The 22,695-nt window shown below is 30.3% G+C and overlaps 2 protein-coding genes and 1 long non-coding RNA gene across 10 annotated transcripts in view; 1 reads left to right on the forward strand and 2 right to left on the reverse strand.

Moving 5' to 3' along the window:
• Positions 1 to 6,149, reverse strand: part of LOC141452433 (uncharacterized protein CG43867) — a 488,462-nt gene extending 482,313 nt beyond the window's left edge. For all 5 annotated transcript variants that reach the window (XM_074124579.1, XM_074124583.1, XM_074124582.1 and 2 more), the window contains exon 1: positions 5,886 to 6,149. The gene's annotated coding sequence lies outside the window, so the exon portion shown is untranslated. The remainder of the gene's footprint in view (positions 1 to 5,885) is intronic.
• Positions 1,769 to 5,879, forward strand: LOC141452443 (uncharacterized). Its single transcript, XR_012457409.1, has 3 exons — positions 1,769 to 2,356; positions 2,956 to 3,088; positions 4,032 to 5,879. It is a non-coding gene; the product is annotated as an uncharacterized lncRNA (long non-coding RNA).
• Positions 6,150 to 6,708: 559 nt separating the features above from the next.
• On the reverse strand, positions 6,709 to 21,566 carry THADA (Thyroid adenoma-associated protein homolog). 4 transcript variants are annotated; one of them, XM_074124572.1, is made up of 27 exons: positions 21,552 to 21,566; positions 20,422 to 20,497; positions 20,224 to 20,348; positions 18,880 to 18,959; positions 18,397 to 18,518; positions 18,082 to 18,315; positions 16,712 to 16,943; positions 16,460 to 16,626; positions 16,162 to 16,376; positions 15,909 to 16,090; positions 15,090 to 15,274; positions 14,797 to 14,968; positions 14,283 to 14,438; positions 13,829 to 14,194; positions 13,574 to 13,743; positions 12,129 to 12,287; positions 11,639 to 11,775; positions 11,364 to 11,501; positions 11,132 to 11,270; positions 10,536 to 10,659; positions 10,216 to 10,446; positions 9,859 to 10,122; positions 9,595 to 9,780; positions 8,069 to 8,821; positions 7,645 to 7,804; positions 7,316 to 7,545; positions 6,709 to 7,109 (listed from the first exon to the last, which is right to left on the reverse strand). In XM_074124572.1, exons 3-27 carry the CDS (start codon positions 20,327 to 20,329, stop codon positions 6,780 to 6,782), a joined length of 5,238 nt encoding a protein of 1,745 aa, XP_073980673.1. In that variant the 5' UTR covers positions 20,330 to 20,348; positions 20,422 to 20,497; positions 21,552 to 21,566; the 3' UTR covers positions 6,709 to 6,779. The 4 variants fall into 4 exon arrangements, with proteins under 4 accessions (XP_073980673.1, XP_073980672.1, XP_073980674.1 ...); XM_074124571.1 differs by lacking the exon at positions 21,552 to 21,566 and adding an exon at positions 20,697 to 20,760; XM_074124574.1 differs by lacking the exons at positions 6,709 to 7,109; positions 7,316 to 7,545; positions 7,645 to 7,804; positions 21,552 to 21,566 and adding exons at positions 7,811 to 7,990; positions 20,697 to 20,808.
• Between the last annotated feature and the right edge of the window lie 1,129 nt (positions 21,567 to 22,695).

Here is a 22,695-nt window from a genome sequence, read left to right on the forward strand (position 1 = left end):
TCCTCAAAGTGCTAACTCAAAAAGCTTCTTAAAACTCGCAAATGTTTCGAATTTATTTTTATTTTATTTTTTTAATGATTTAAGGTGTGACATCATCTGAGATTATTAGCGCCCGGGAGCTATTTTTAGTGCACTATCGGCCTCCAGGCAGTGTTCTCTCGTTGCAGACAACATTGTCCATCATCGGACGGACAGTGAGCTGTAAGAAGCTTCTAGGAAGAGAAAAATCTAAGAGCCAGCAGCTGGATTCAAACCTGGGATCTGTTTGATTAATTATTATCTTTTTTAGAAGGAATCTATCCATCCTCTGTTAGAAGTTAACCTTTAATCGAATTTACAGATTTTTTTTTAATTTATTTTGTAATTTACAATCTGTATACATTGTTTACAATAAGTAAATATGGAGAGAGTGATGAACTGGTGCGGGAGGAGAGCAGGAGGAGAGAAGCTACCCAGCGGTAGCACTCTCTATATGAGAAGGATGACGTTTAGGTCTTCAGACTGCGAGGAATTCGCGGGGCCACTGGCGATTCAGTCGGCGAGGAGTATTAGGGATGTTAGAGGAAGCGAGAGACAGTACAAGAGGATTAGAGCTAGTCGAGAGAGTAGTGTGGAATTTTCGGTATTTAGTCTTAGCGAGTTGGTCTATGAAGGGAATGTTGAGGTCGTAGTGAAGTGTGAGGTTAGCCACCGTGGAAAGGAGCGTCAACTATCTGTCGGAGGAGTTTTGACTGAAATGTTACAGAAAAATAAATTGTACGTGCTATTTCACGATAGAAAGACAAATTAGGAATTTTTTTTTGTAAAACAAGGAAGTGTGCATTGTAAACAGATATTTCTAGTGTAAAAAATCAAAAACTGCATGATTACAAAACCTCTTAATGTGGCAGAGTAAGAAAAAGTAAAACAAAATTTGGGTCTTAGAAGACTTTATAAGAAATGCGAAGAGCAACTGGAGTCTATCTACACAGAAATTATAACAACCGCAAAAGAAATAAGATAATTAAACTTAATATTCTATAATTAAAACTATCTCGATATCAACCAATTAAAAATTATAAACTAAAATAAGCAAGACTCTTCATTACTAAGTTAGGGAGTATGAAAAAATAAAAAGAAATCCACATGTTCCGGAGTAAATAGAATTCCCACGATTGTTTATGAAGGTTGCAATAACAATCTATTATAGTGTTATATCCACCATTCTTATAACAGATTCTAGTGTCTCAAATGATGTGCATCTGAATAGAAGTATGTTCTGCACTATTTCCCTTTTTATAAATCTTAAAAATTCGCCTCTTTTATAACTGGCCAACGAAGCGTGTGTAAACAAATTATTCCTTTACAGGTTGACAGTTATAAAAATAAAAAAAAAACATGGCGCTAGGTTATTCTTGTTTTGTCTGTGATTTGTTTGTTTGTTGATTGCTTAAAGTGAGAATATATAATATTTATCATTCTTAACATTATATTTATAATTTTAAAATAGTTTGGAGTAATATACACACGGCTCAGTCGTCCTTTATTTGCAGAGATTCATCAAAAAAGAAAAACATCTAATGCTTTAAATTTGTTACTACACAATGCAGCTACTTGTTTTCAATGTTACACTTTCATAGTTTTTTTCATTACAGAGAATTAAACCCTTACCAGTAAAGCTACTTCCCTAAATACCCAACAGATTTTGGGAGGATAAGTCTTAGAACAAAATGAAAAACTAAGAACAAAAGTAAGTTGAACAAGATTAATAAACGCGATAGAAAAATCTCGATTAAAAAGTAAATTTACATTTTGGTAGAATTGATTTTTCCTTTAATTTAAAATTTTAAACAAATATTATAGATAATGTAATAAAGTAATAAACGAAGTAATAAAGTAATAGTTATTTAGGTGATTCTTTTCTTGCGGATCTTGTAATAGTAATAGTTACGAATAATATTTTTCATTATGGTCAAAAATATTATTTAAAAAATAAAATTCTTTGGAGTACAAAAAAATAACCTTAAGATAAAACTATGGTTTCTATGGAAACAGAGGCAAAAAAATTTGGAATACAAAGTGATAATTTCAAATTGAAAAGTTTCATCTACTTAATATTGAGATAAAATATTATTAGATTCACATGGAGCAGGCCATTTTAGCAAGACTGTATTCTCGAAGAGATTCTCTGCAAACTGTTGCGCGAGACTTCGGATAGATAATGGAAGGTTGGAAGATCCAGGTTAAGGAATTGCCCAAGACGCGAAGAATATCGCTCGGACTGGGTAACTGAATGGCCGCTGCTAGAGATAGGGACACGACTGGTGGGAAACATATTGTGTAGGTGAAGATCTACAACCCAGGGTTGTAGCGCCAGGTAAGAAGATGAAAAAGACACAATTAGAAATATAATTAGGTCACATTGCTGCGTAATTTGGCATGCTTTTATATATATATCTAGTATATATATATACTAGCAGTTATACCAACAGTTATGATGACGTAGCTTAAAATTAAACTTCACAAATTTTACAATACCCTTGAGAAAAAGGTAAAATATTTACCCAAATATATATATATATTCCAAACCAGTTCTGAATTTTTATCCATGATCAAAGGTTGATTAATCAATTTAGTATAAAGAATTCGACTTCAACTAAGTTTCCATCTCACACCGCACTTGTTAACTGTTTCTTGAGTTAATAGAAGTAAAATTCTTTACACCAAACTGGTTATCAAGCACTGATAAAGAATGAAAATCAGAACCGGTTAGAAATATAAAAATAAAACAAACATGGGTGCTACAACGGATAAATTCCACGATATCACAATCAGAATCAGACTTTAGAAGTTAGAAATCGAGTCAAATTTAAATAGTAACCTACAAAATTCTAACGATATTTATAACTTACAATGAGTTTAAAACTTTAATGTTTAATAATTAATAAATAAATGTTTTTGTGTAAATCATTTCAGATAATTGTAAATTATAACTTGGTTAACTAATTATCAACAATATCAAATAATATCAACAAGGCTGAGGAAAATGGTCACCACTTGGTTTAGTGGTTAAAACCAAGGAAATATGTAAATATCAATGAAGAAACTGGTAAGTACTTGTGGCAAAGAAGAATTTGTCTGCAAGATAAGGTTATAAGGAAAAGGTTATTTAAATTAAAAGAAAAAAATTTAGTGTTTAAGAAGTTATTTTCATTAGTATTTGATTTTCTTAATGAAGTTCAAGCTTCGTCCCATTCGTTGAGCAAGTAATTTTTTTTTAATTATTTAAAGCAGTTATACCAACAGTTATGATGACGTAGCTTAAAATTAAACTTCACAAATTTTACAATACCCTTGAGAAAAAGGTAAAATATTTACCCAAACATTGGAATTATGATAGAAATTTGTCTGTGAATTTATTGACCGCACCTCAATATTCCCCTAAATCATCAATTAACAGTCGAAAACCAAAACTATCATTCAAATTAGATTGAATATTTGTAAGAAAAAATAAAACTAAACAATAATAATAATAATAATAAAAGAAATAAAAATATTCATTGAAGTAAAAAATAAAATAAAGGTCAAATAGTTTCTTCGTGATTAAAATAGAACAATTTTTAATAACGTAAATTCGCATGCTCTTCATCAATGGACACATTATTTGAGGTCAAAGTCCAACAATTATAATGCAGTATACAAGAAACCTAAAAAATGACCCTTACATTACGTACCATTATCAAGTCAAGATAAGACTTGTTATTAACAGCAGAATACGAAATTTATCAGCAACAAGATAAATAAATAATAAGTAAATTGAATAAATTTCTCGCTTCTTTTAACATTTTGCAGATAACTAGCATTTCTTTATCGAATTGGCGTGACTCAAACACACGTGATCCAACTAATTTAAAAACTTTTTTGACACTTATTATACTATTGTTTTACACTTCTTAGAGAATTTTAAGATCTCAACATTTTAAACCATTTAGTAAAGTTCATTATGAGATAATTTATAATGATTTCATCGAATTATTTGATTTCTTCTTTAGCTGATGATAAAATCCTGTAACACGACCAGAACCTCATCTATGAGAGTCTGCCATTCCTTTTTATCTGCCCGCCTTAGACTGCCATCTATTTATACCTGCCTGAGCGGAGATCATCCTTCACATCCGTCTAGTCATTATAAAAGTGGTCGATCCTCAATTCTGGCTCCACATAGACTCCCGTACATCACCATTTTAGGTAATGTATCCAGGAGCATTCGTTTCACATGGCTGAGCCATCGCAATTTTACTTTATTTTTAAAAGAAATACACAGAGACTCAATAATTATTGGTTGAACCAAATATTCCAAACTATGTTAGTAAAAAATTGGAAACTTTTATAAATCCTTTCTCTATGGACATCGCCAAAATTTTGCTGGAAGAAAGGATAGAAGGAAGAGCACACCCAAAGAAAAAGAAAAAAAAAGGAAAGATGGCGTCCCAGAAAGCCTTCATGGTTACGAACTGAGAGAAGAGGATATCCGAAGATTTTCTCCTGAGTTGTAACCCTGAAAGATTGCATTTTTGGAAAAACTTTTTAAATCTTACTAGAAACTATTTCAAGACAATATAAAATCGGAGTTTCCCTCAGAACTTGCAGAAGCTGGTGATAGTAAAAATAATGGAAGACGGTAAAACAAGAATTTTACACAACATTATGAAAAGTATATGCCAGTAATTATAAATAAAATAAAATATTACGTACATATGTAGTGCTTAAAAACATCGATTACCGGTAATTCGTTTATTCTTGGAAATTTTAAATGAAAAAAAGCAGTAATAGATTAGGGGCCATGCGCAATATACTTTCAAGTTAAAATGTTTTCAAGGAGACTTATACCGCTTGATGTACGAGTAAAATAAAAATTTTAATAGTAAAAATGAACAAATGCAGCAAAAAAGGGTTAATTTATTGACAAACGTAATGACATAATTGATAAAAATAATAACTGATTATTATAGCATGCAGTATAATGCCCTTGGTACGCCTAAATTTGCGCGGGTAATACAAATAAAACTCAAAATCAAATATTATGCTCCTGTCATTTTTGTTCGTTTGTTTGAATTCTTTTTATTTATATAATATATATAAAGTGAAAATAGTGTTATTTATTTTTTCTGTTGCAATAAAAATTGGCTTTTAGATTCACTGAAATCACTTAGCTGAAACCTAGCAGTTAAAAAAATAACATCTTCGGACAGGTTATATGACAAAATGTAAACTTCTTAACTACCAATTTCCTTTCGTAAAATTAACAGTTTTAAAGCTGCAATTAATTGGCCAGTAAAAAGTGATACTACACAAATCGAGATATAATTACCACATTTAACTTTAGAACTATTAAAAAACTGCATTAAGGAATAAACGACTCATTTAAAACAAATCAACAAAACGAGGCAACCTTCCACCATTACAGCAACGTGAGAACTCTGAAACCCAAAATTATGTTAAAATTGTGATTTTATTATTTGTTAACATTAACACAAGAACCAACCATGCACTTGCAAAATCTACACAACTCTCCTAGAAACGAAAAGCCAAACAGGAGAAAAGCTAATTTGCAGGTAAACAACACTAAGCTTTGATGCTTTGATATCGACATTACGTAATTCCTGACTTTAAAGATAACAAAATGAAAATGTAAAAGCGTTATTAAACTTTTTACGTATCAAATGACTTAGGCAGCTGATTTTTTTATTTGCTTAAAACGTTACTTACAACATATATATGTATGCAACAGTCAATTATATTAGCGGTATTTGGCTAGCACTATAAAGGTGTTAGCTAACATGACATCGTGCAACAAACATTCTCAGAATAATATGCAGAACGAATAAATCAAAGATGCAACTTACCACATTGTTTACTATTAATCTAGACTTAATCCTTTCATGCAACTTGTTGAGCAGACATAAAAACAATGGGAGTTTTAAAGCAACTTAATTCATTTAGTGAACTATCCCTAAAGGTACACTACAGCACAATTTAATAAAAACCATAATGCATTTAACAAACAAAAACACGGATATGCAATTAAATTGTTTTAAATAAAAAAAACCTACAAAACAGAACTCACACACTAAACACTCACCTCCTTACAGTAGAGGTTACCAAACTAACTTAGGTTCTCACAATGAGTTATGACAGCAAGGAGTAGCGCGCGCTATCTGCAAACTTAAGTGAGAACCAACAGCTTTCAATATACCAATTCATGAAGTTACTGTTCACTTAAACATACTGAACAACTATGACAAGGATACCTCACAGGTCAGAGCGCCCAGAATAAATAATGGAGTTCCATAAAAAAAAAAAAAATGCAAATTAGTACCAGCTCAGCAGAAATGATAATTTAAACATTTTAACATAAAACTCTGCAAGAAATCGTTATTTTCTTTAAGTTCGTAAAACTACTATGTTTCGAAGTCCTTGTTAATTCTGCACTAGGGAAGTTATTCTAATGAAATAAATTTAGGGTTAATATAAATGATTTTAGAGATTTTTCGCTGAAAAATCTGTTGTTATTTATTTTCTTTTAATACTGTAAAGTATTGCAATACTGAAAGATTGCCATTTGAGGTAATTCATACTTTGGAGATAAGAACTACTCTGAATAACTGTCTGAATTAAGAAAATAACTTCAACATTACACTACAAAATAGAGGAACAAAAATTAATCTGTTTTCTAAGGTTTGAAACTTTTATTACAGTACCTAAAATACAAATCATTTTAAACAAATATTTCTTACTAATTACAAATGTATTAAGTCTTGTACTAATTTCACTTTTTGTTCAAGGATAAGTTTTCTCATTTCCATAATCCTAAACGGTGTTATTCCTTTTTGCTTGGTACAAAAATTATTTGCTTCCTTTGTGAAGCAATAAAGTATGTCTTGTAAAGTTTTAAATTCTTTGTTTAATGAACACTCCTTCGCAATCCATTGTGCAAGTGTATTGGGCAAAGTCGTAGTATATATAGAAAAATCAGTTTTATACAATTTTTTAAGGCAGTTTGCAGCATTTTTACTTGTAACAAGTACTTCATTGTAAGTGTTACAATCTCCTTTTTCAAAGACACTATCCTGTAACATTAAATTGTAATTAACAAATCATTCCTACAATTATTGATCTCAGGGTGTTAAACTGTAATAAAATTGTAAGAATTACTTGTTTAATCCAAAAGGTTAACCAATTATAAATAAAATATACGCAAATATATCAAATGAACATAATTAATACTTCAGGATCTTTTAAAGATTTCTTAGATTAAAAAACATATATAACTCACATTATCCTCATAAATATCTTCATCGGAGTCAAAATTTCCAACTACCCAGGAAACTAAACCAACAGCCTTGACTATATTGACAATTGAGGTATCTTTTGAAAAATTTTCCAGTGAAATTTTGAGTATATCTGAAGATTCTATTTCCGACGAAATGACACTACTCATTACGGCTCTCACATCAGCTTCGTCATCATTCAATAAATTTAAAAAGCATGTCCAAATCATTAAATCTGTAATTAATCAATTAAAAATATAACTGTTGAGTTAGAAGCAATACATTTTTGTGAAAAAAAATATAGATATTAAGGAAAAATCGTGAAGAAACTCACAATTAATATCTGAGGTGCACTTTACCAAAATATGGAAGTTGTACTTCATGAAATGAGATACAGCCAATCTGCATTCATAATCACTTTCTGGGCTAGAATAACGTTCAATTAAGGTACATAAATTATGTAGTTCCTTTCCCTTCAGTGATAAAGCGTTCTCCTGGAAAAAAGAGAGAAACCAAAATTAGCAATGTTCACTGTTTTTGGTATATGACTCATTAATCCGAAGGAAGGAAAAATATTGCCTATATATTGAAATGTGATAGGAAAGATGGATGAATTTACAAATCATCTAGTTTTGAATGCTAAACAAAAGATATCGCAGGGAAACAAACAATGGTTCTTCCTGGAATAACAAAATTAGTTATCTTAATCTAAAAATACTTCAGTACGAATTACACAATTGAAGATAATTTAATTGTACCTTGTGAGAAACGTAAGATGAGATCCAATGAATAACATATTTTCCTAGAATTGCAGGACCTTCTTCACAGACTGCAGAGAAAAAGTTAATTATGCAGATGTTTTCTTCCAGCAACATTTCATATATTAACTGTAAATTCTTTCCCGAATTCAATAATTTCACTAAGTCTTCATGATGACAAGGATGTTTTAATTTGTAAATGAATATTTTACAAAGTGACAAATCATTCATCAAATAATGACTGAATTCCTTATTATAACTTGTAATCAATTCAATAGAATCAACATCATTTACATCTGGATCATAACGGGATTCATTGTTTAACATAAATGAAACAAAGTCCAAAGCAGAAGAAACAACTTCATACATTTCATGTTTAAGGCATAAGTACAGTCTATTAGAAAAATCTGAAATTGACTTTTTAAAATAAGAAATCAATAATAAAACTACAGCAGCATGAGCAAGAAATCCACTTAAACCAGTAAAATCAAAGTTAATAAACTCTTTTTTCTGCTCAAATAATTCTAATTCTAAAATTTTTAAAATGTTCTCTAAATTTTGGAAAGAAATATACTGGTAACATGTTGATAAACAATTAATTACTATTTTAAGGCAACATTCTTTCACTAAATAGCAATGTTTCTTATATTTCAACAGTTTTGTAACTTCCGAAAACCATTTGTTCATACTCAAATTTCGTTCTATTAAATATTCTTCTGGGAGATTCGAAGAATGTCGAAGAAGCTTTATAACCTACAAAACAAAACAAAACATCTGTAACTCAACAAAAAATATTATAAAAATAAGAAATATCAGTATCAGAAATGTCAGTATTCATTACAATTCTTCCTAACCATTTTCTTATTCAGCTCGGTGGGCACAAACATTTCTTTCATTAATTAGATAGGATGAATAATGAGAATTTACCGAAGATTTATATCAGACATTTAATCCACCATATAGCATGCCTGTTTTTTTTTTTTTCAGGGGTTACGAATGTTCATCCAAGTTCACAGATTCATCTGATTCTATTAGGGCAGTGTGGTGAAAAAGAACCCTTAAAAAACCGGCATACAATGGCGGACTAAATAACTGATTTTTACCCAGCATTGTGGACCCAACGAAGTGTTCGAAGTAGATTTTCTTTAGCCCTTGTGGTCAAAACATATTTTCCAATAAATGAAAACCCCACTAATTAGGAATTAACCAAGTATTAGGATTAATCAGATTAAAATGTTCTGAAATAATAGTAAGTTCTTATGAAATTACGAATGAAATACATTTTTTATAACGTTAGTTGATATAGCATTCATAGCAGGATTGTGTTCTTCAATTCAAGGCCTTTTCTATGTTCTCTTCAAAGTTAAATCTTGCAAAAATTTCATGGAACCGGCATTGAGAAGCCAAACGTATTTGCAACTAGTTCTCACATAAAATTAAAGTGTAAATACTATACGTAAAACAATACGATAATAGAATAGAAACTAATAGTCTTAAAGTATATAGCAAAATTCAATGTAGTTTACTTGCAAAAGAAGCCCGTGTGATCGATTCTCATTTTGAGAATTGGATACATCTTGAAATAGAGAATTTATGTAGTCAATGTACATGTGTGGTGAAATGAGAGCAACCATAGCCGATGCTGCTAAAGTTCTTGTCTTCAGAATGCTGCTGCTAGCACATTCAGAGACAAATGGAATGAATGTATTTAGCTATAAAACAAAACAAAAAATACGATTATAAAAACAAACTTGAAGAAAGTAGAAGATTAGGTAATCCACAAAATATACCTGCAAATTAGAATCAGTTCCTTCTAATGGTGAAGGATATAAGCGACCTAATATTAGCAAAACTGGATAAGTAGCTGGATATAAGTTGTCAATGGAGGCTAATTTCAAGTGTTTTAAGAGTTCGCTATATAATGTTGGATATCTTTGGAAAAAAATACGTCCAGTTAATTTATTCTTCCAACTTATTCTTTCAGTACGCGACCTAGGCACGCCGAAAATTCGCACCATCAACGCGCTCAGCAAAAGAGTAGATGAATTTCTTTCCTGCAGAGAAAAATAAAATAAAAACCATTAAAATTATATTTTCATTGACACAAATTATTTAAAGAAAATGAAATTTTGATATATTATACTTACAGCCCAAGTACCTGAATTAAATCCATTTATGGCCACAGTAAGACCTTGAGCCACATAAGGGCCGACCATTTCTCCAAGCATATGGTGACGGAACAAGGCTCTGAGTATATTCAATGCATGTGTTCGAGCATCGGTACTAGCTTCCGCAGAGTTAAGAAGGTCAAACAAAAGATTAAAAGCTGTTATAAGGCACTTACTACTTCCTAACTGTAATTCACTGCACACCAAACCCTAAAAAGTTATTATTTATTAATATTAATTAAAAAAACTGCCGACTAATTTAGGATAAAGTTAATTTTCAAAATTAACTTCACCAATACCTGAATAATAAATGGAATTCCTGCACTTCTTCTGGTAGCACTAAGTTTTTCATTAGTTGATATTTCATCCAATGTACTAGTTAACCACTGAAGTGGAAGTTCATGAAGATTGCCTATGGGACACCTACAAACATAATTTGTTCAAATTCTTTCTATAATTCTTTTTTTGCGGACGCCTTAAATGCTACGTTAATACCGCACAGTGATTATTATTTAAAACCTTTGAAAAGGGTTATATTTATTTGACCTTTTTTGTTTTTTTATGAAAGAGATATAAAAATTAAAAAAAAAAACTATTATTACGAAAAACTGAATAGTGAGGAATTCTCAATTGTGCAGAGCATTATATTTAATGGGTTAGGTGCTGCTTACGAATTTTCTCTTTATCGATGAAATTTGGAACATTATCGACAGTTTCGAAGAAAAATTAACAACTATACTGTCATTATTTTTCTACTAAACAATACCTGGTGAGAGGAAAGTGTACTTACCCACAGATTAACAAATCAATATTTTTATTATATGCACGAAACTTTCAAGGGTTAAAAAATTAATTTTCTTAACTTAAAAATTGTTATTGAAAAGATGTAACCTACCTCCATAAACTGCCGGCTAGCTTACAAAAACCCAAGTATGCTTGCTCAAAAGCACCTCTATGTTTAGTTTCTAATAACAGATTCATTAAATGGTTGCCTATCCTTATTATTTCTTCCTCAGAAATTAAAACAGTTTCTTCTGTTTATCAAAAATAGAATAAATAAGAATATTTCATTTTTACATAAACAAAATTATAATTTTAATTTAAAAAAGAAGTGAAATTTAAATTACTGAAAGAAGAAAGTTGTTCTACAATTTCTCCTAGTAGAAGTGAAACTTCTTTCACTGTTCTCCAAGAGCATAATAACACCATCTGTGCAGTTACAGGAGTCTCGGTGTTATTTTCTTCTTCTGCCAAAAGTTTATTATCTGCAAAATAAAAGAAGGCATCTCAACATCAAAACGGTAAAATTTATCAAAGATTTTATCCATCATAGTTTGCTTTCATTATCTCATTCTGTGCTCAGATTGGTTCTTCAGATTTGTCTAAATATCAACCAATTTACCACAATTAAAGTCCATAGGTAAATGTCCTTCAGGTGATGAATTATTCACAACGCAAGCAACAACTTCGTTACACTTAAAAGCTGTGTTGATTATTCTAGATATCATCTGCTTCCATTCAAAACTATCAACTAATGATCTAAAACAAAAATCCAAATGTGAATTTTAATAAAGCTGTTCATTTTCTGTCTTATACAATCATCTAAAATTGTACGTAACAACTGCAAGATAATGAAGTTCTTCATTCATTTCAAATTGGCAACTGCCAAATCAGGCTAAAGATTTTTTTTTAGAAACATTTAGCACTTAAATTCACTTTTAGAGAAAAAAGTGATCATTACCGTGCAAGCAAAAGTCTACTGGATAAAAAGTGGTGAATGTTATTTAGAAAAATTTAGAGATTGTAAGCCTAGCTCTAATTTGAGCGAACTCATACAATAAATATATAAAATACAAATAACGAACTTTCGTCAAATCAATAAAAAAGTTTACCTGTATTTAATTCCTTGCAAAATTTGTCTTATTACAAAAATATGGCCATACATTGGCGCCGAAGATGCTGCTTTTAATATGCTTTTGTCTGCAACTGCAAGTTCTTTTTCAAGTTCGTCCAATATGACACTCAGTACAATAAACGTAATAAGAAATGGACTACAAAATAAAATAATCACAATTATAACATTAATGATGATTAATATACTTATAAGACAGATTTCATCTTAACCACATTTCTTTCCTTCCTATGTGAAAATTCAAGAAGTATTTGTCTCCACATGTACTTCCCCAGGTATATATTTAAGTTTTTATAAATTGAAAAAGTTTCTTCCTTTCATATACTACCTTATCGGTCATTCTTATGTAACTGAAAGGTATCTGTGAGAGAAAAGGAATTAATGTCTACAAAAATCATCAAGGATAATATCCAGCAAGGAAGTTCCTTCGGGTCCATTTTATACTCTTTTTAGGCATTTCTGTCACTCTCACAGACTAATCTTGATATCATCCAGCAATGATGCAGGAAATGGGGTTACAAAATCAACAATCAGAAATCTTTTCACGTGATATTCACATTACATGAACTTACATCCCCTTCGCAACAAACTCTACTTCTAAACAGAAATGTACTTCTAAATAGACACAGCTTCCATAGTCCAGACAGAAAAAGCACTACCTTGGACTCTTTTAAGATCACTGCCTATTTGAGAGGCCCTCACTAGACTTAAAAAACATTTCTTAAACCACAGATTTCGACATTAAGACAATCGCTAGACAGAAAACAAAACGCTACCCTCTACAACATGTTGCTAATTTACAAGACCATAATCACAACTATATAGCAATACGATTGTGAATTATGGCGATCTGCCAAACTTGATACCTAAACCAAATAAACAAATTTCTATATAAACTATTAAGAAACCTTACTGCTGCACTAGTTTAAAAGCTAATTCCACATACTGAACTTAACGTACCTACTATTACTGACTTAATTAAAACGAAATACAAGTTTCACGAAATATGAGCACTACTATTACATAACAAGGCTAAACACTCCTACACTACTATATAACACAGCGAAAAGAAGAAGAAGAACGATAAGGAAGTGGTGCAGGGATAACCTTGTAGTAACTACTATTTGAACGCAGGATTGTCATCAGTGGATGGCTTCTCCACTCATGTTCTTCACAACGGCTACAAGGTTCTCAATGGCAAATAGTGTAATTTTACACGGTTTGCTTTATCAATAAAAAATATAAAAAGAAAAAACTACGTTAAAGTTAACTAAACTGAAGCATACCCATAATTCATTTACATCTGGAGGATTAAGTTCTTAACATTTATAAATAAAATTCGAAGATTGATACAAGCAATATAATCACTTGCCAAATGTGATTTCACAAAAGATAAAATATTCGAATAACTCTAATTTAACTTACGAATCAGCAGAATTAACTTCAATCAATCTTTCTTCAACTAGAGCTTCAGTTACTTGAGGAAAAAAATTTAATAATGTAATGAAATAAGCAGCTGAAATACTATCAGGAGGTCTGATGCTGGATGCCATTTTAACTGCACTTCTTAAATACAACTTTACATAATGTCCATCCTAAATATAGAAAGAAAAGATATTCTTACTAATGATGGCGTATATTGGGGCAAACAAAAAAATGCAATGCAATATTAAAACATACCTTAAATAAAATTTTGTCCAGTGGCATTACAGACAGTAAATTTTTAGCAATAATTTTATTTTCTTCATATGGATCTAATAAGCATTTTAACAATACTTCCACATTATGTTTTGTAAATACATCAGCATTCCAATAACCAAATTCATGGCACAACATAATAATATTTAAAGAGGTTCCTCTGCGCGAAAAATTTGCACCAGGAAAAATATTTTCAATAGCAAAATTCACTAGCCAAATTTTAAATTCATTATAATCTATTAGAATTAATTTATGGTCAGTTAATTCTTTACTACTGTCTGATAATTGTGTAACTTTGTTTGAAGCTCTCAATAAAGAGTGGTAACTTTCGTTAAATCTTGACAAAAACTGAAAAGAAAATATTGAAATTTTAGCATTACTATTTTTGGAAACATCAGTATGATAAGAATGCTTATAAATTAAACAAATAAATCACCTTTTTAACTAGTGCCAAAGTTTTTTGTCTAATTGCCGGGCATTGATTATTTATGTTACAACTAAAAATCAATTTAAATAAATCGAATTCTTTTTTTGTAAAATGTTCAGTAGATTTTTGACATTCCACTAGCAACGAAAAGCTCGACATCCTTATCTAAAAGTAGAATAACTTTGAAAAACCAACTATTATAGCAAAAACATCATTTAAGAAAGTCATTGGAAGGTGTTAATATTATGATTATTTCAGTGAATTCGCGCTAATAATAAAATCAGTTGCAGACAGTGTGAAACAAAGCGAATTATGATTTTGCAAGGAAGAAAAAAATAATAATAATGAGGAAGACCAAGGCTAAGTACCCCTCAGAACTCGTGACGTATAAAACCATTTGCTTTGCACAATATACCATTCGGTTAAATCGTACCTTGATCAATAATAATTTATCTTATCTACCTCTTAAAACAATAACAAAAGGAAATTACAAAAACCTTTACGTGTAAATGTGCAATAATACCTCTACATCTCGATGAGAAATACATTTTCTGAGCAAATTATATGACAATAAACCTTTCCAATTTTCATCTGTTTCATTAAATTTTGAAAGTCCATACTTTCTTGATGTTCTCATACAGATTAGAATGACACCAATGGTTTTATGATTTCCATCATCTTTAAGTGAGCCTAGACTGAAAATTATTTCTTATTTACAATTTAAAATATTAAAGAAATTCCAATTTAAAGGCAGGTAAGTGAACTAACTATCCACTTCTTTCAAGTCCAAGTAAAATTTAAAAAAATTATATTTACCTCGCAACATGATGAATAATTTCTGGATTTAATTTGATGGCGTTTGTTAAAATATGTTCAAGAGCATCATTCGGTTTTTTAGCCATTGTTGCCAATAATGGATCAATCCACAGATTCAGCCATTCATTAATATTTGGGGATTCTTTAAAATGTTGTTTCATTAAACTTTGATAAGTCATAACAACCTAAAATTTTATGCAAGATTATTATGAAATTGAAGTAATAAATATTAATTATTATTGCAAAAACAAATTGAAGTAATAAATATTAATGAATTATATATTATTATTATAAATAAGACATACAAAACTTTAAAAAATTTGCATTAAGTACCTAATTAGAGATTTGCAATATCGTTACAACACGGTTTTATTTTTCAAATAGAAATGGACTTACAATTACCGTAAGATAGGAATTTTTTTTTAGAAGCTATCTAGTAATAAAAACTGAACAAATTTTTTAACATGTTTTCACGTCCAACACATTTTTCGAGTCTCAATTTTAGTGTTGGGGCTAATGTATATGTAGGGATTGGAAAGGAAAGTTGCGATGAAAATAAAGATTAACTAGGTTTTTTTAGTCTGTACTTTGAAGTTCTGTTAAAAGTTTCAAGAAAACCTTCCAGAATAAATTAACTATTTCTTGGTTGTTTCACCATAAAAGTCTGGCAACAATTCTTCTATCTAAACAATCTACACCTTTTAAGACTAGCTATAAATAACCTATACATATATCTCCATATAAAGAGGATCATCGTTATCACAATTTCATCCCTGCAAAATATTTATAGTAAGATCAACGTGTCTCTTAGATACTCACCTGATCCACACTAGAACTACATTCAGCAGTTGTCAATAATTTTTCAATTAACAAAGGTGATTTTTTTAGTAAATCGTTAACTGGAACATGACCTATTAAAGTATTAATTCCATTATGTTTACATCTCTTTTCATCAGGCATCCTGCTAGTTTCTTCAGCTATCTTGTCAAAAATATTTTTTTCTAAAACAAAAGAATTAGATTCTTATTCGGTAATATATAAAATATTAATACAACAAAACAAATTTACTTACTGCCTTCGCATTTTCCGATTGAAACAATATTTGTCAATGTGCTTGTGGCTATGTGGCGTACAGCATCAATATAATGTTCTAAATGAATCCATAAAAAAGTTAAAAAAATATTTAATAAATTTTCTGTCAGTAATTCAGGTAAATTTAATAAAGATTTTGAAACCAAATGAACGCATCTGCTAACACCCAGGATTAAACTACTGTCTGCTGGATTACTAAAAATTAAAGATATTATTTTTGAAAAATGTAAAATATGTTTTGTTTTTTTTAATTCGTTGTACATAAAAAAGAAAAATACCTTTCTTCAATTTCAAGAATTTTGTTAAATAATCCTTCTAACAAAGCTATATCTGAATTTTTCCATTTTATAACAGTTTTTAATTCATCGGATTTTAATGTATTTAGAAGACCAGAAATGACGCAAAGCTGACTAATGTGACTCAATTCATCTGATTCATAAACAAACTAGAAAAAATAAACGATCATGGTAGCTAAAAAAGGAAAAGAGTATGTTATACAAGTTATAGCTAAAGTATGAGGAGTAACTAACCTGATCCCATTTGTTACCGTAATTCAAACATTTGTACAGAAGAACGTAAAGCATGCCACAATTTGATCGGGTATCTGTTGGTAATTGCTCTTCTGTTAACAACTTTTTAGCGGTGAAATAAAAATTTTCTGTCGGGATGGGTGAGCACTTCTGAAGAAGTGTAATTGCACATCTAGCGCTGTTGTGTATACAATTAATTATCACTAATTTTTTCGTTGGAGGAACTTCTTCTCTGTAAAATTGAAACAATAAACTAAAAAATATGGGTTTCTGAAGTAAAGACCCCCACTACATCAGAAGTGCAAGCGGTAGTTAGAGGTAGGTACTTATGCTTGAGAATCAAGTCAAGTGAACAGTCAGGAAGCGCAGTACCAGCTATGTCCGCTGAGGTAAAAGTGTGATCGAGAGAAATGTAAAAAAAAAAAATAAATAAATACGTTTTTTAATTTGGATGAACAAAAATTAGAAGAGAATAGATCATGGTTTTTCAAAAGTATTAATAATGTTCCATATTTCTAACGAATAATATGAATCTATTGATGGAAATTTTTGCATTTTTAAAAATTATTGGAAATTAAGAAAAATATGTTTTTAAAAAAACGTTTTAAAAACATTAGTTCAGTAGGGAATTTACGGTATACAAGTAACTCTAAACTGTAAAATACTTTAAAAAAAATGAAATCGTCATAAAATCGTGAACCTACATGTTGGAGATAAGGCTTTAGAGGAATCTATGCAAATTGTATGTTACCGCCATACAAATTGGACATTTAAATCGGCATCACCTGTGCAGTGACCAAGTATCTATAACTGCGATGAACTTTTAAACTGTTGAGAGCTCCGGAGGAAATGAACGCCATTTACTATGGCATAAAGATCTGACATACAAAGTACATTTTATCCTCAATTTTAATTATATATATTTAAAAAAAAAAGTGTTGAGGAGTTAATCTTCCCTGCCCCAACACCACTCATCCCTTATCATTGCAAAGAAGTTCAACGAATGCTAGATAATTTGAAGGTCCAAAATTTACTTAAAGAAAATATTTATTTTTTTCAAGGCCTTCAATACACTTATTTTTTTTTTTAATTTTCTTTAATAATAGTTTTTTGAATTCTAGCTACAAACCCGCTATGTTGAAGTTTTCTGTGTTAAAAATAAAAATAACTAGAAGTTTGAATTCTCAGTAAATTGACAACAAATCACTGAAGATTAATGAAATCATATGAATAACTTACATTTTGGACAGTGTCTTTTTAAGTACATATATACGCATTGTTTATATTTGTAACCAAAATTTCTCCCAAAAAATCCATTGTAACTTCATCTTAATTCTAATTTATTCATTATAGAGTAATATTTAACTAACAACAAATAATTGTGACACTTGATTAATGAAGTCTCCAGAAAATTTAATAGAATATTTTTAAAATTTCCAGCACAAAAATATTTTATCATTGAATTTTCTATACATCCGAAAAGAATTGTGGTTAGATCCATTATTTCTTCCAATTCAGCTGCTGCACTAATCTTTTCTGCAAAACGCTCTGTAACGATGGTCTGAATCATCGTATTTACAGTATCAGGCAATGATGACAAAATTCTATAACAATAATATTTGTTTAGAGATATAAAGCCAATTATTTAAATTTCTTAGAAATGCTGGAAATAATTAGAAACAAACCTAATTAATGGACTCCTCAAAGAGCTATTTACAGGTAAAGTAAAATAAAGTTCGAATAAAAAATCTAGGGCTAATAATTTTTTGTCGTAACAACTGGATTCGCAAACGATCTTCTTTGAAATCTACAAAGTTATTGAAGCCAGATTAGAACATATTACTCATTTTGTATATAATCATTATTCTAACTCTTATTCATATTATATTCAAAGCAAGTACTAGCTTTCGAGTTCGCTGTGAAAAGTGCAGCGTAACGATAATAAGAAATTTGTTTCATGATGTTAATAATACCACAAAAAATTGATATTACAAAATGACTGAAAGTTCAAAATATTTCCAAGTCGAGCTCCACTTTAACTTAAAATATTTTAAACAATTGCGTGATTCTTATCAAAAAGATGCATAACTATGTTAAACTGAAAGTTGAAAGCTAAGATGAAGTAATGCACAGAAAAAACTCAAAGGCTAAATAGCTATTTCACTTACATCTTTCAGCGAACATATTTGAGCTTCTAGGGTGTCAGCTGAGTTAATTTCGCACACAAATTGTTTGCTCTCACTGTACTCTGTAATTGACGAGGAATTTAAAACAAAAGTAATGGTGCAAAACATGGGAAGTGTAATATTGTTGTGAAAAACTGTGCGAAATTAATGTAATGTAACACTCCGAAAATTTTGAAACCACTTATAAACTGTTCTAATCGAAGGTGCAGAGTCACCATAATGTTTATCAAGCTTCTCTTTAGTCTCCTCAGGCGTTTTGCCTTTCATAAAGTAGTGTTTAATCAACACACTAAATTCTTTTTCGTCCATTTTTTGAAAATCACTCGACTTCCTCGATTCAAACGAATGCCAAACACAAAGAAATAGACCGATCTGGCTGAAACTTGGTGTGTGTTCTTCCAAGAGATGCTACTAACTAAACATAACCTCGATACGCGCCAGTAGTGCTATCTCTCTGACTTTGCACGGACTTTTCAAACCACCCTCGTACTCTTTCTTTGTTAATTCAAATTTCATAATTTATTTGTATAAGAACCGTATTTAAAAGATTACAGATCTTTATTTACTATAACAATCACAAGCGAAAAATTCACAATACTAAATAAGGATATTGGGTACTATTGGACATCTTATGCCACCAAAGGAAGAATTTCGGGTTAAGTCTACTTTGTTGGCCCCCCTCAGCGTAGTGAATATGCAAAAGAAACGCTACCCACTATAATTTGTATATTAAATGGAAGGGGAAAATTATTTTTGCGCCTTTTAGGCCAATAATCCTCGCTGATTTAATCAATCAGAAAGTTGAAATGCAACCTTATTAGCACTGGATTTTACTATAATGATAAAATCTACACTACAAAAAGTTATTTCCAAAATTCAATTAGGCTCACTAGATAATTCTTTTACCTACAAGATACTATTCTCCCTGAAAGGAAAGTGGTCTAGCCACTTCTTCAGGGTATTGGGACTGTAGGAATCCCAGTCTAACAACCCGAAGAACACTCCAAACATTTGCACAAATCACGCGTCCATGAAAGAGGCAATTGGTGCAAGAATTTGGTATTTGCGAAAAAATTTTTCTCTCATTACACATTTATACCCCTATAATTCACAAATACAATTTCATTGCACATTTACATTGCAAACACTGGCACCTAAAAAAGCCATAATCCACGGTAGGTCTTTTAGCCACAGAGGATTTGGTCAAATGTCTCTCCCTTTACACTCTATGACCAAGTGGTAAACAAATCACTAACAGATATCTACCTGTTTAAGTAGAATGGCATTTACTTCCTTAGACCTTTAATGGACTCTGGGAATACTCACTGCTGTTATTCCATATGTAACTTAAATCTTCTTTTGCATTTCCCATCTTCTGACATTTTCCTCTACCTTTTTTCTTCAAAGGTGTTCTTGAAGAAGCGGTGCTCATAATTAAAATTATATTCGATCTAAAAAAAAATAAAGGGGTTTCATAAGCATAAATATATATTTCAATATTAAGACCACTGGAAGCGAACTAACCTGCTTCCACAGAAACTCCTTCATGTATGTATATGTACAATCGTTCATTACCTTCTTTCATCATCTAGTTGCCAACCTTAAAATAAAGTAAATAATTACTGTTTTAGTTTGACAGCTAATGCGCTTATCTATGAATTCTGAATTAGAATTAATTAACTTTCTGAATTCCATTCTAGTTAGTAGTAGTACTTTTAAGAGTATTTTTTTGGAATGGGGGTAATCATACCACTATCAGCTGAAGACTTTTTTTCCATTTTTTCATATTTTCTACCAACCTTACTCTAATGCATCTCGTCCACCCCATTTTCTTCTGAGCCTACACTGTGGATTATATACAGTAGGTCGGATAGTTTTGGATGTAGAGTTTCAGAAAAATAGAAAAAAAAGGTAAATCTTTGCGAGTTTCATTAAAAATTCCTTATTTTCTACTTCCAAAATTCTATTCTTATGCCAGGGCTTGTTCATACACATTAAGTCGGCTAGTTCTGGCAATAAAAGTTCAGAAAAAAAGGAAAAATTGGAAAATATTTGCTAGTTCCACTAGAAATTACTTAGGTATTTTCTCTTTTTAACAAGTTAGAAAAAATTAAGAAAGGTGTATCAACAATAACCAGCTAGAGGAATGTTGAAGGAATTTTTGTAATACTTTGAATAAATGTTTGCTATTTTCACACATCTTATCTTCTTGAAATCAGAAAGGACCTGTTCCTGAAGTGTGAGAAGGCACCTAACAGAAATAACAATATACAAGAGTTATGTCTGAACTAAATCACATAATGCAGGATTCCTGAACAAGGGATTTGCACTAGAAAAGTAATTATTAGCAAGTTTATTGAAATAAATTTCATTAGTACTCTTGGTACCGAATAAATTATTTAAAGTAATTATTAAACAAAAAATACATTCATCACTCCTTTTTTCTAAAACTAGCCGACCTAAATGTGTCTCATTAAGTTCTGGTGTAAGAAAACAATTCTAGAAGTAGAGAAAAAGGAATTTCTAGTAAAACTAGGAATGATTTATTTTATTTTTAATGATATTATATCTTATTTAAAACCTAATTTTTAAGTTTGGATGAAAGACCACTTTATCAGAAGTATTTTCTAAACAAATTAATAATATTTACCTACAAGAAAATTGTTTTCTAGGTTATCATGCTGTTTGCTTACACAGTTAGTGCTGCTACGTAGTGACGATTTTCTGTACCTGTGCATGAGGGTAACTAGTAAATAATGGTTTCAAGTTCTTTTCATTTTAAAGTTTTATTTCTTAAAAAACGAGGTAAATTATTTCTACTAACATCCATCTAATATCATAGTAATTAAGTTATGAGCTAAATAACAACCTTTATATTAAAGCTGCTAGTAATAATTAAATGGATTTTAAAAAGCAAAGAATTTACAAACCATGTAGAACTTGCACTTTATGCAATAAAAGTGAGATAGAAGAATATGTACTGTTTTATAGCGAAATTTCCGATTTTATAACAATATTGGAATGACTTGCTTTAAAAAAGAGGGTTTCAAATTTGATTTTATTAGCTATTTCAATGGCGCTGAGAGATGGGCACCTCACATTTGGTTGTGCAAAGATGATTGGTATTTGAAATATCAATAGATTTAAATAATATAGTCTTTTGTTAAAATTGTCCTTTACTTTTAATTTGGTTTCTTTTACTTGTGAGCTGTGTAGCTCTAAGTAACAACAAACCCACCTATTATCTTTGACCAAGCCTAAGGCTTTGTTCAATAAATTATGTAAATTTCCGAATACTTCGGATAAATGCAATTAATTTACTTTTCAGGAATTCTAATATAATTTATTCTATAAAGTTTCTAATTTTATTTAAACAAATATATTTAAAATCAACCAACGAACAGAGACTTCAATAATATTTGTTTTTCCTGTATTATGCGCTCACTATGTGTGGTTATCAAATTATAACACTCTTAATTATCCATCAAATTTAATAATAATAATAATAATAATAATAGAATTAGAATGATGTTGCCCTTATTATTGCAGTTTTCTAAATCTTGATGTTCTTTGAATTGTGTGACTCTGGAACTATTGAAAACTCTGTTTATCTCTCTTAAAGTTTTGTTTACAAGTCAGTGCTACATGAATTGTGGCTGCACTAAATGATTGATTAGCTACACAGCTGTCAGATTAAAAATAAAAGAAGTTGTATTACTATTTTTACTACTTATATTCTCTGTTCTTCCATCGCCCTGCCTAAAGATCTCCGTTATTATATCATGCTAGATAAGACTA

The sequence above is a fragment of the Rhodnius prolixus genome, unplaced genomic scaffold (genome assembly GCF_049639745.1).
Source record: "Rhodnius prolixus isolate KJV_2025 unplaced genomic scaffold, Rpr scaffold_3, whole genome shotgun sequence".
NCBI lineage: Eukaryota > Metazoa > Arthropoda > Insecta > Hemiptera > Reduviidae > Rhodnius > Rhodnius prolixus.

Excerpts from the sequence above, each read along its gene's own strand:
- THADA (XM_074124572.1), bottom strand. The coding sequence starts at position 20,329 with ATGAGCACCGCTTCTTCAAGAACACCTTTGAAGAAAAAAGGTAGAGGA. Across the intron at positions 11,776-12,128 it reads TTGCAAGGAATTAAATACAG|ATCATTAGTTGATAGTTTTG; the intron begins GTAAACTTTTTT and ends TTTTTGTTTTAG. Across the intron at positions 8,822-9,594 it reads CACACGGGCTTCTTTTGCAA|GTTATAAAGCTTCTTCGACA; the intron begins GTAAACTACATT and ends TTTGTTTTGTAG.